The following is a 12,883-nucleotide window of genomic DNA, read 5'->3' as shown; positions in this document are numbered from 1 at the left end:
TGGGTCTAGTGGTAGATTAATTCCCATTTTCCTGAGGAATCTCCATACTGATTTCCAAAGAGGCTGTATGAGTCGGCATTCCCACCAGCAATGGAGGAGTGATCCTCTCTCTCCACATCCTCTCCAGCATAAATTGTCTTCGGTGTTTTTGATTCTAGCCATTCTGACAGGAGTAAGATGGTATCTCAGAGTTGTTTTGATTTGCATTTCCCTGATGGCTAAGGATGTTGAGCACTTTCTTAAGTGTCTCTTGGCCATTTTAGCCTCCTCTACTGAGAATTCTCTATTTAGCTCTGTACCCCACCTTTCAAGTGGATCCTTTGGTGTTTTGGAGACTTGTTTCTTGAGTTCTTTGTAAATTTTGGAGATTAGCCCTCTGTCAGATGTAGGGTTAGTGAATATCTTTTCCCATTCTGTGGCCTGCCTTTTTGTCTTTTGATTGTGTCCTTTGCCTTACAAAAGCTTTTTAGTTTCAGAAGGTCCCATTTGTTAATTGTTGATCTCAGTGCCTGTGCCACTGGTGTTATGTTTAGGAAGTGGTCTCCTGTACCAACTCGTTGAAGAGTATCTCCCACTTTCTCTTCTAAAAGTTTCAGTGTGGCTGGATGTATGTTGAGATCTTTGATCCATTTGGACTTAAGTTTTGTACAAGGCGATAAACATGGATCTATCTGCAGTCTTCTGCATACCATTACCCAGTTATGCCAGCACCATTTGTTGAAGATGCTTTCTTTTTTCCACTGTACAGTTTTAGCTTCTTTGTCAAAAATCAGGTGTTCATAGGTGTGTGGGTTAAAATTAGGGCTTTCGATTCGGTTCCATTGGTCTACCTGCCTATTTTTGTGCCAATACCAAGCTGTTTTCAGGACTATAGCTCTATAATAGAGCTTGAAATCAGGTATGGTGATGCCTCCTGAAGTTCCTTTATTGTATAGGGATGTTTTGGCTATCCTGGGCCTTTTGTTTTTCCATATAAAGTTGATTAATGATCTTTCCAGGTCCTTGAAGAATTGTGATGGAATTTTGATAGGGATTGCATTGAATCTATAGACTGCTTTTGGCAAGATTGCCATTTTTATTATGTTGATCCTACCAATCCAAGAGCATGGGAGATCTTTCCATTTTCTGGTATCTTCTTTGATTTCTTTCTTCAAAGACACAAAGTTTTTGATATACAGGTCTTTCACTTCCTTGGTTAACATTATCCCCAGATATTTGATGCTGTTTTTGGCTATTGTAAAAGGTGATGTTTCTCTGATTTCTTTCTCAGTCACTTCATCATCTGTATATAATAGGGCCACTGATTTTTTTGAGTTTACCTTGTATCCTGCCACTTTGCTGAAGGTGTTTATCAGCTCTAGGAGTTCCCTTGCGGAGTTTTTTGGGTCACATATGTAAACTATCATATCATCTGCAAATAATGAAAGCTTGACTTCTTCTTTTCCTATTTGTATCCCCTTTATCTCCTTTTGTTGTCTTATTGCTGTAGCTAGAACTTCAAGTACAATATTGAAGAGATATGGAGAGAGTGGACAGCCTTGTCTTGTTCCTGATTTTAGAGGAATTGCTTTTAGTTTCTCTCCATTTAGTTTGATGTTAGCTGTTGGTTTACTGTATATTGCTTTTATTATGTTCAGGTACGTTCCTGTTATCCCTGATCTCTCTAGGACCTTTATCATGAAGGGGTGCTGGATTTTGTCAAAGGCTTTTTCAGCATCTAGTGAGATAATCATGTGGTTTTTCTTTCGCAGATTGTTAATATGGTGGATTACATTGATAGATTTTCTAATGTTGAACCATCCCTGCATTCCTGGAATGAAGCCTACTTGATCATGGTGGATGATTTTTCTGATGTGTTCTTGCATCCGGTTTGCAAGTATTTTGTTGAGTATTTTTGCATCAATGTTCATGAGGGAAATTGGTCTATAGTTCTCTTTCTTAGTTGTGTCTTTGTGTGGCTTGGGTATCAAGGTAATTGTAGCCTCATAGAAAGAGTTTGGCAGTGAGCCTCCTGCTTCTATAGTGTGGAATACTTTGACGAGTATTGGAATGAGCTCTTCTTTGAATTTCTGGTAGAATTCTGCACTGAAGCCATCTGGGCCTGGGCTTTTTTTGTTTGGGAGACTTTTGATGACTGCTTCTATTTCATTAGGGGTTATAGGTCTGTTTAGATTATTTATCTGTTCTTGATTTAGTTTTGGCAAGTGATATCTATCCAGGAAATTGTCCATTTCCTTTAAATTTTCAAATTTTGTGGAGTACAGATTTTCAAGGTATCGTATTGTTATAACCTCCAAGTTTTATGCTAATTTATAATCTAATATAAAACTATTCACTGATTACATTTCATAATAATATTTATTTCTTGAATATATCTCCTATATATAAAATAAAATATGATCATATCCTTCCCTACCTCCCCCAAACTTCTCTGATTCTATCCTAACAAGTGCCCCTCTAACTCCTATTTCGAGGCAGGGTTTCTCTGTATTGTTTTGGAGGCTGTCCTTGAACTCGCTCTGTAGACCAGGCTGGCCTCGAACTCACAGAGATCCACCTGCCTCTGCCTCCCAAGTGCTGGGATTAAAGGCGTGTGCCGCCAACACCCAGCTTTACTCCTGTTTCTTAATTGAAGCTGTTCCTAGGTTCAAGGTAGAGAATCCAGAGAAGCAAGGATACCCATCAGTGGTTATATCCTCCCCTCAATGAATTCCCTTTTTCTAGTAGCTGTCATTTAATATAAATTTTGTCAGGTCCACACATTGCTTTTCATGGTGCCTTCTCCCTTCTCTAGTTCTTGCATTTTTTTCCTGCCTCTTCTTCCCTCCTCTTTCCTGAGTCTTGGTGGTGGTGTTTGGGGGAAGGGTTTTATGAAGATGTCTCTCTGGGGCTGTGCACATACTTTCTTCTCCTAAGCACTTTGACCAATTCTGCTTCTCTCCACTAACCACTGCATACTGCACCCTCAAATGGAGGTTGAGATCAGCCGAGATCCAGGCCCTAAACATAAATATTAAGAATGTAATTTGACCACAGGAACACTTAGCAAAATAATAGTATCAGGTTTCTTTATTTTTTACAGTAAATGCTTACTTTTATTTATTTTATTATTATTTATTTTTAAATTTAAATGTAAATTAGAAACAAGGTTGCTTCACAAGTCAGTTCCAGGTCCCTCTCTGTTTCCCTCCCCTCCTCCTGTTCCCTCCCCCACCCCCCATTATCTCCTTATTTCCCCAGGGAGGGTGAGGCCCTCCTTGGGGGTATCCATAGTCTGTCATTTCATTCATGGCAGGCCCTAGACCCTCCCCCAAGAGTTCAGGGTAAGAGTGCATCTCACATTGTTGGATGGGAGTCCAAAGTCCATTTGTATACTCGGGATAAATACTGATCTACTACCCAAGGCTCAATAGATTATCTAGGCCTCTTCAATGACACCCACATTAAGGGGTTTTGATGAGTCCCATGCTGGATTCCCAGGCATCAGCCTGGGATTCAAGAGTTAACCCTTGTCAGGTCAGCTGTTTCTGGGGGTTAAACCAGCCCAGTCTTGATCCCTTTGGTCATCAGTCCTCTCTCTCTGTTACTGGCTTTCTTGAATTCAGCTCAGTGCTTAGCCATGGGAGTCTGCCTCTTCTTCCATCAGCCACTGAATAAAGGTTCTGTTTCCCAGACTCTCTGGTCACGGGATTGTAGGATGGCACTCCCCAGATCTATGTCTAAATTCCATATATGAGAGAGTACATGCCATGTTTCTCTTTTTGTGACTGGGTTACCTCACTCAGGATGGTTTCTTCTAGTGTCATCCATTTGCCTGCAAATCTCAGGATTCCATTGTTTTTTTTTCTTCTGAATAGTACTCCGTTGTGTAAACGTAGTAGTATCAGGTTTCCACTAGGAACCATGACTTACCCAATCATGGACTTTTGATTTGGATTACAAAATCAAACATGGTTTCCCTTAACTTCATTTAGAATTCAGTTAGCCATTTCATAATAATGGTTTCAGTGAGCACATCTTGCCTAGCAGGTCAGTATTGTGTCATGCATCATCCAGTACAGGTAAGACCATTTTTATCTTTTCTCACTGTGGTATTTTGAATGTAATTGGTCCCCATAATTTCACAGGAAGTGGCACTATTAAGAGATGTGGCCCTGTTGGAGTGCGTAGGATCTTGTTGGAGGAAGTGTGTCACAGTGGGGACTGGCTGGAAGGTTTCCTGTGCTCTGGATACTGCCAAGTGTAGCTTGCATATCAAGATGTAGACAGCACTAAGCCTACCTGAATGCTGCCATGCTTCCCACCATGATGATAATGAACTGAGCCTGTGAAACTGTAATCTACCCCAGTTAAATGTTTTCATTGTAAGAATTGCAAAGGTCATGGTGTCTCTTGACAGCAACAAAAAACCCAACTAAGACAATCCCTTAGCATCTTGAAAAGGAAATTTTGATCCATTGAAAGCCAACCCAAGGGAATATATTTCCTGATTGGTTTAAGATTGATGTTTCCATGTACTGACAATAAGTGTGTGGTGGCCTCAGCAATGGGGTATTACCATGTAGTTATGGTGGAAAACCAAGTACATAGCAACAGCCTGTGCTGTTTGGAGACCTCTGTGGTCTCCCTGACTAATAATTCCTTTAGAGGTATCCCTTGCTTTGCACTTTGATTGTCATTTAATAACTCCTATTTTCAGTGGATCTAACTCATTTTAAAAATTTTATTTTGATATTTTATATATATATATTTTATATTTTTAAATTTAAATTTAAATTAGAAACAAGGTTGCTTCACAAGTCAGTTCCAGGTCCCTCTCTGTTTCCCTTCCCTCTTCCCATGCCCTCCCACCACTCTCCCAATATCCCCTCATTTCCCTGAGGCCCTTCATGGGGTGTCCATAATCTGTCATTTCATCCAGGGCAGGGCCTAGACCCTCCCCCAAAAGTTCAGGGTGAGAGTACCTCTCTCATTGTTGGATGGGAGTCCAAAGTCCATTTGTATACCCGGAATAAATACTGATCTACTACCCAAGGCTCAATAGATTACCTAGACCTCCTCACTGACACCACATTCAGGGGGTCTTGATGAGTCCCATGCTAGATTCCCAGGCATCAGCCTGGGATTCAAGAGCTAACCCTTGTCAGGTCAGCTGTTTCTGGGGGTTAAACCAGCCCAGTCTTAATCCCTTTGGTCAACAGTCCTCCCTATCTGTCACTGGATTTCTTGTGTTCAGCTCAGTGCTTAGCCGTGGGAGTCTGCCTCTGCTTCCATCAGCCACTGAATGCCTCCCTCTTTAGTAGACCAGAGGCCCCATCTAAACAGCCTTCCTGCAGCAGCTCCCCTCTCCAGGTGGCCATACGGGAATTCTGGACCAGTGTTATTTCCTGGGACATTGACACAGCTGCCAAGTTCATTGGTGCTGGGGCTGCCACAGTTGGTGTGGCTGGATCAAGGGCTGGCATTGGAACAGTGTTTGGTAGCTTGATTATCGGCTATGCCAGGAACCCGTCTCTCAAGCAACAGCTCTTCTCCTATGCTAATCTGGGGTTTGCCCTGTCTGAGGCCATGGGGCTCTTCTGTCTGATGGTTGCCTTTCTCATCCTCTTTGCCATGTGAGGCTCCGTGGGGTCAGCCAGCCATCCCTGCTGCTTCGACTCCATGCCAGTCCTGGTGCTGGAGTGTGCTAAGCTCTACCATTATTTTGATATTTTAAAATTACATTTTTCCATAGAATATATTTTGATGATGTTTTCCTCCCTGCTTAATACCCAGTCACTTCCCACCTCCTTCCCTACTCACTCAACTTCATGTTATTCTCTCTCTCTCTCTCTCTCTCTCTCTCTCTCTCTCTCTCTCTCTCTCTTCTCTCTCTCTGTTCAAAAAACAAAAACAAAACAAAAAGGAGAATAAAATCAAACTATAAAAAATCTACCAATAAGATAAAACATTGACCAAAACAAAGAAACAAACACACTAAAGTTCCCAAATTACACAACAAAAAAGGAGTTTATTTTGTGTTGTTCAACTCTGAGCTTACTAACTAATGGGTATCCATAAGGCTCTTTATATATCCTTAGTTTTGATTGATCCATACTTTATTCTCTCCTGTCTATTCCAGTATTCATCCACGTTTTATCCTTTAATACTCAGAATCCCCCTTCATATCCCATATTTGTCATTTTTAATGATTATTGATTTTTTAGAAATATAAAGTTTTTAAAAATCCCCTAATCATTTTTGTCCTTTAATATCTTCATTAGATAGTTACATTCTAAGTTGCCTTATGTATAATTTAAAAATAATTTAATTTTTATTGTTTTGTTGTTGATTTGAGATAGGGGTTTATGTTTCCCAGACTCGTCTTGAACTCTTGAACCTTGCATCTTCATCTCTCAAGTACTCAGACTACAAGCAGGTGTGACTGCATTCTTTCATCCCTTTAAAGATACAAACCGTACTTATTTTACATGTATTAGGTGGTTATCCTATTGCCTGTATACTTTTGTTGTTGTTGTTGTTATTTTTTTTCTGGATTTTGTTCATGATGGCATTTTCTTTGAAGTTTTCAGTGAATTTCTTCTTTAGCTGCTGTAGAAACTCTCTGAGGCATCATCAGTGGTAACTTTCTCAGGAATCTTTCATTCAGTGCCTGAGAACTGGTTTGCCTCACTTCTATTTAAACATATGTGACCCTGCCTGTGTGGACAACTAGATTCCAAATCTGCAGGAAAATAGCTTCCTTTCTTTTCTCCAAGGACACTCTCAAGCATGGTGTCACAGAGGTGGCCACACTGTCACAGAGGTAGTCACACTATCGCAGAGGTGGCCAGAGGACAGTAGGCTTTATAAGATGTATTATTATGTTCAAATCATACAGATTAACACCATCTTTGTTGATTTTGCTTTTTCTATGTGAAGTACCGTTTCATATAGGCTAGCTCTGCTACTTTGCATCTACCTCCAGAGCACCAGATTTGATGGTGTTTGTGACTGTGAAAGGCCACAGGACTAATGAATTTTTGGTATCCTACAGCACCATACAGAGTGAAATGGGCAGGTGGTGACATTTAGAGTGAGGTTCCAGTGGCTGAAAGGATGCAGTCTCCAGATTAAGTGATCTTTGTAGACCATGACTATGTTACAGAGCTGATCCCTGATGATGCTGGGATTACTAGGGACAAACCTGAGGCTTCAGTAAGGAATTCCAGTGGTCAGGTGTCTGTGACTACCCCAGTGCGAAGACATAGTAGCTTGAATATCTGCTTACAATGTCAGCTTCTGATGAACCCCGTGGACAGCTGTGAACTTGTGTTTCTTGTATAGAGGTCCAGATGGGCATCACCATATGAATGAAGTTAAGCTTATGATGCAGAATAAGAGTTTCAAGTGTATCTTTTGAATAGTTAGTGTTTACTACAGTGTTTTTCTCTCTGTTCATGTTCAGCATACCTGCTTTATTGACTGTACTCATAATCACACCCCATGGCTGACCAATGTGTGAACTCATCCTCACTGTATCTTATTTGGTCTGTATATGATCCATGGGCCACATCACTTGATTTTCTTCACTGTGTTTTCCTGTTATAAATCTAAACCCTCTATTTCCATCTAGCTTAAATCCAAAGTTAAAGCGAGGTGATGTTTTGTTAATGTGTCATCTCTTTGCTATTTCATTCCCATGGAGTTTGGTGGATTTCATTCTCTGTCTGGTAGTCTTTGATTAAGTTCTCATTAGGCTAGCCTGGTCTGAACTCGCTATATTTCCCTAACTGGCCTTGAACTCCTTATACTTCTGGATTCATTATTCAGTATTTTAATATCATTTTCCACAGATTTACTATTTATTTTGCCTCACCTATTAGAAAGACTGGCTGCCATAGTTTACTGATGCTTGGGGAGTCTCACCTGTTCTGAAGCCTCGGTCTACATGGAAGTCTGCTTCCTGCCTGTCCATTAATGTATCGAAGAAAGTTTCAACTACTAGTTAATACTTGATCAGGGTCTTGCTCCATAGTCCAGTCTGACCAGGTTTATAATCCTCTTAAAACAGCCTCCACGATGTTAGCTTATCATTGTGTGCTACCAATGCCTGTCTGTGTTTTATTTTATTTTTTTACCAATTTTTTTTATTTTTAAGTTTAAATTTAGATTAGAAACATGGTTGGTTCACAAGTCAGTTCCAGGCCCCTCTCCCTTTCCCTCCCTTCCTCCCGTTCCCTCCCCTTAACTCCCCCATTATCCCCTCATTTCCCTAGGAAGGGTGAGACCCTCCATGGGGGTATCCATAGTCTGAGTTTTATTTTTTATTTAACATTTTGAATTGCTTTTCCAGTGGAAGGTAGCTGTGGATTTAGTATTCATCATGCACCAGAGAGTACACCTGTGTAGCATGCAGGGAGTTCAGTCCATCATGGTGTTTCAGTGAAGTCCCAATAGTTCTGAGGAGTGGAAAGAGGAAAACAACCACAGAAGCAGTCACAAACCGTCTTCTGTGACTGTTCTATAACAGATGTCCCTTTTCTTCTTAAAACACAGGCCTGCAAGGCCTTGTCCTGTGTGCCACATGCACTATTTCTTCTTTTTAAAAGAGGGATGCTCTCTCAGCCTGGACTCTTAGGGGAGTGCCTGGACCCTACCCAGAGTGAAAAGACAGACTCTGGATATCCCCTATGTGGAAGGAATTGGCAATAGGGTGGGAGGGTGGGGGGGAAGGGGGGTGCGGGAGGAGGGGAGGGAGACGGAACTGGGATTGACATGTAAAACAAGCTATTTAAAATTAAAATAAAAAATGATAAAAAACTGTCTTTATTGTAAAAAGTATCAGAGGAAAGCAATCTCAGTATAAAATCTCTCCATGGAAATACTGAAAATTAATTTAACTTGTTTATAAAAAATTAACAATGTGAAGTACATAAGAAATTGAGTTGTGGCCAAAGACCATTTTTATATTTTATTTTATTCCATTTATTTATTTATTGTGTATATGTTCACATGTACTGTGGCATACAGGTCACAGCATAGGTATAATTAGAGGAGTATTGAAAGAGTCACTTCTCTGCTGTTGTGTGGGATCTGAGGTGTGAACTCTGGGCTGCCTTGTCTGGTGCCAATGGCTTCCACCCACTGAGCCATGCCACTGGAACAAGACCATCTTTTATGAGCTTAGAGAAAATTGAGACCTTTTATTAATATACTTATGATTAATTCCAAATTCCGCACATTTTCATAAATAAGCCTCATTTTAGAAACCTTGAACTTAATCAATATAAGGTTTGAATTTAAATAACTGCCCATTCTAGTTTTCATTTTATAGTGACTTGACAGTAATGAGATCACTACATAAGATAGGAGGCCGTGCAGTTTTCAGTTCAACGGGTATAGATAAAGATGACTGTGTTAGAACTTACTGTGATACAGTGTGCAGTACATAGGAAAGGTAAAATTTGAATGTGGTGATCTTTGTTTGTTTCCTGTGAGGATTTATGACTACTTAACAGTGAAATATTTAACCACAGGTCTCACTCTGCTGTGTCAACAGGGTGATGAGCTGGAAAGGGAAGAAATGCTCTTCTGTGTCTAACTTAACAGAGCAGAAGCCATTTTTCTTCCTGGTACACACAGCAGCTTGTATGTGTAGAATGGATGCCTTAGGTTAAGGACCCTGAGAAATCAATGTCTTTTTTTCTGAATTACACATGGAACTTAATTAAAAATCCCTAGTAAATATTGCATATGTCTATCTCATCATTATTAGAAGAAATCATTTCAATATCCATGGCTTTGACATCACAATTAAGAACTAAGTTGCAGTTGGTTGTTTCTGTTTTTTAGTTGGTTTGTTACTGTTTACTTTTTGCATGTAGAAGAATTTGTAATCTTTAGAATGCATTTATTTGCTGCAAAATATATTCTAGGGAGAAGAAATTTCTTTTGCGGCATCACACTGAAGTCATTAGACTCAAGAAATGTAGATTGTCTAGTAATATGTTCTAATCAATAATCCATATTCATGTTAGCAAGTTTTGTCAGTTTTCTGGATCATGTCATTGTTGATATTTCCTCATATGCAGGATCATGCAGTAGATTCACTTCTAATTTTCCTTTTATTATAAACAGTTTGATTCCTGATTGCTTATCTTTCTCTCTTTCTTCCTTCCTTTCTTTCTTTTGACAATAACACTTTAGAAAATTGAGTCTTAAAGTTGGAGTGGGCTTATAATGAAATGCACCCACCGTAAATCTTGAGAAATATGAATTTTAGCAGATATGTACACCTTTATAAACACCAGTGTGAAAACTAGTTTTATGTCAACTTGACACAAGCTAGAGTCCATTGAGAAGAGGGAACCCAAATTGAGAAAGTGCCTCAATACTACCTCTCTGTAGGCAAGCCTGTATGGTAGTTTCTTAATTATTGACTGATGTGGAAGGCCAAAGAACATTGTAGGTAGTATTACTCCTGGGCTGCTAGTCTTGCATACTATAAGAAAGTAGACAGAGCAAATTTGGGGAAGCAAGCCAGTAAGTGGCACTCCTTTGTAACATATGCATTTACCCCTGCCTGAGGAGCCAGCCTCCAGAAGGGCAGGGCCCAAAAGAAATCAGAGTGACTAACAACACCATTTTATAAGGTATAAGGGGAAAGACACTCACATATTCTCCCGATGGTTTCCTACTTCTGTATTCCTTATTCTCTATTCTCTGACTGTATTTTTCCTCTACAGCTTACATAATTGAACAAAATCTTTCAGGCAATGTAGAAATTATAATGTGGCTACATTCTGCCTTCCAAATAAATTATTATAATGAGCACAGGTAAAAAACGTGTTTTTCATATCTCTTACATGATTAAAATAAAGTCATCCCAAGAAACCACATACATTTACATCTAGCTTATTGTAGGTTGAAAGGGTGTGAACAAGCAAGGGATTTTCCTCAGCCAGTTCTTTTGCTGTCAGGCTGCATATTGTGGTTACAAAGAAACAATCAATCACCTTATTACTTATCTTGAAAGGTAATCTTGTAAGGAATCTTAAAAGAATCATAAACCTAAACTTTTACATGTGAAAAGAAATCAGTCTTACTTTAGGATACATACCCACTCAGTAGTTTTTTTTCTCTTTTTGTATCAGGAGATTGGGTGCATAGATGTGTATAAGGAATTAATCATCATCTTAGCAAGCAAAGTATGTCAGCTAGTAATAATTGGGCGGCTTTGTTTTTGGATTCCCTAATCAAATGAGTACATCCCTTGGCTATGTGTCCCTGTGGACTTTAGATTGTTTTCTAGGATTTTATATTGCAAAGCTAATATCAAAACATCTTAATCTAAAGTGAAGTCATTTTAAGGCTTTGCTTCACTGAACACTGAAACCTGTTAACCATCTCTCTGCATTAATATTAAAGAATTGAAGCTAACTGGGGTACTGGAACTGACTTATTTTTCTTAATCATTGACCTAAGCCACAGTCTATATGACTCCTCAATAGAAACTCATGTGTTGTATTGCATACAGGAAATTCAGCAGATTATCATGTTTCATTTCAGACTCATTAGCTATGAGGTGAGAAAGGAAGAAAGGCAAAACATTCCAAAACATTAGCTATAGGCTCTCATGTATGACTCTGTTCCAAATCTTCCCTCTTTCCTTAAACACCAGCATATGACACCTTGTTCTGTGTGCTACACACATTTGCTTCTATATGGCATGTTTATTGGCAATATATAAGTGACAAAGCAGACAGCATAAAATAATTGCTTGGAAATACTGAAAATTATTTTTCTGTAGAATAAGATGGGAATTTTCATATGACCAACAGATGATTACTTTTTAATGAGTTTATAGAAAGTAAAACATCTTAGTAATTAACTTATAACTAATATTTCCATATTCTATATACTTTGGCCAATAGAGTTTGCAAACACATGACATTTCAGTGAATATTCAAAGCTAAATAATTGCCCATTGTTTTTATTCTTTAGTGACTTGAACATAATGAATTTCAATCCTAACTCTAGGAGATGTGCATTTCTGTCTAAAACAAGAATAGATGATGCTGGATGTGATCAACTCTACCACTGTGTCTGTGAGAAGAGAATTTCCATTCCCTGATTCACTGTCCAGCAAATGATAAAGGAAAAATGGAGTGTGCTGATGCTCATGTGTTTACTGTAATAATCTGCGACTTCCCATGAACAAGTGTTTTGGTCACAGGACTTAGTCCTCTGTGCACACAGAGATGACCTGGAAGATGCTGGGAATGGTCTCCAGAATCAGACATGACAGCACAGAGGCCACTTTCCTTCCTGGATGAGAAAAGATATAGCTACTCTGGTGCATGGACACCCTTTGCTCCCAGCCCCTGAAAAATCTGCTCTTTCTGTTTTTTACACACCCATAGAACTAAATAAAGAACCGTAATAAACAGCCTGAGTATTTCATTATCAATAGGATAAACTGTCTTAATTGAAAGCACAATTAATAATTATAATATAGTTGTGGTCTTCTATGTCTTATTAGTTGATTGCTATTTTGTATTGTGTGTTTTATTTCATGTAAATTTTCTTTATTGTTACAAACATTTCTTTGGCCATAAAATATAATTTCAAATTTGGTGAACAGTTTCAAGAGTAGTTCACGAAACTGCTGAATGTATTTTATCCAAGACATTAGTTGTCCTACCCACCTTTCTTTAGTTCATCTATGATAAGTTGAGGCCTTATTGAGATGGTGGCAATAATTGATATTGACTAGATGTACGGCTTACATCTTTAATATTAGCATTTAAGTAGCTAAGACAAGATTGCTGAAGGAAAAATGAATACAGTGATAGCTTGTGTCACAGAACCAAACAAACCAAACAAAATTGAGGCCCAAATG

The 12,883-nt window shown here is 39.0% G+C and overlaps 2 protein-coding genes across 2 annotated transcripts in view; both read left to right on the top strand.

Annotated features, from left to right (window-relative positions):
* Positions 1–12,453, top strand: part of LOC106022638 (killer cell lectin-like receptor 2) — a 52,364-nt gene extending 39,911 nt beyond the window's left edge. Inside the window, exon 7 of the mRNA XM_040743737.1 lies at positions 11,986–12,453. Coding sequence (XP_040599671.1) covers positions 11,986–12,115 — 130 coding nt within the window. The 3' untranslated portion in view covers positions 12,116–12,453. The remainder of the gene's footprint in view (positions 1–11,985) is intronic.
* LOC121139717 (ATP synthase F(0) complex subunit C1, mitochondrial-like) lies at positions 4,044–5,619 on the top strand. The gene is made up of 2 exons (XM_040743688.1): positions 4,044–4,061; positions 5,278–5,619. The coding sequence occupies exons 1-2, from the start codon at positions 4,044–4,046 to the stop codon at positions 5,617–5,619; spliced, it is 360 nt and encodes a 119-aa protein (XP_040599622.1).
* Positions 12,454–12,883: the final 430 nt, after the last annotated feature.

The sequence above is a fragment of the Mesocricetus auratus genome, unplaced genomic scaffold (assembly GCF_017639785.1).
Source record: "Mesocricetus auratus isolate SY011 unplaced genomic scaffold, BCM_Maur_2.0 Super-Scaffold_100001, whole genome shotgun sequence".
NCBI classification, from domain to species: domain Eukaryota; kingdom Metazoa; phylum Chordata; class Mammalia; order Rodentia; family Cricetidae; genus Mesocricetus; species Mesocricetus auratus.
The sequence above is the reverse complement of the archived record's forward strand: the minus strand, read 5'-3'. Positions and strand labels throughout refer to the sequence as shown.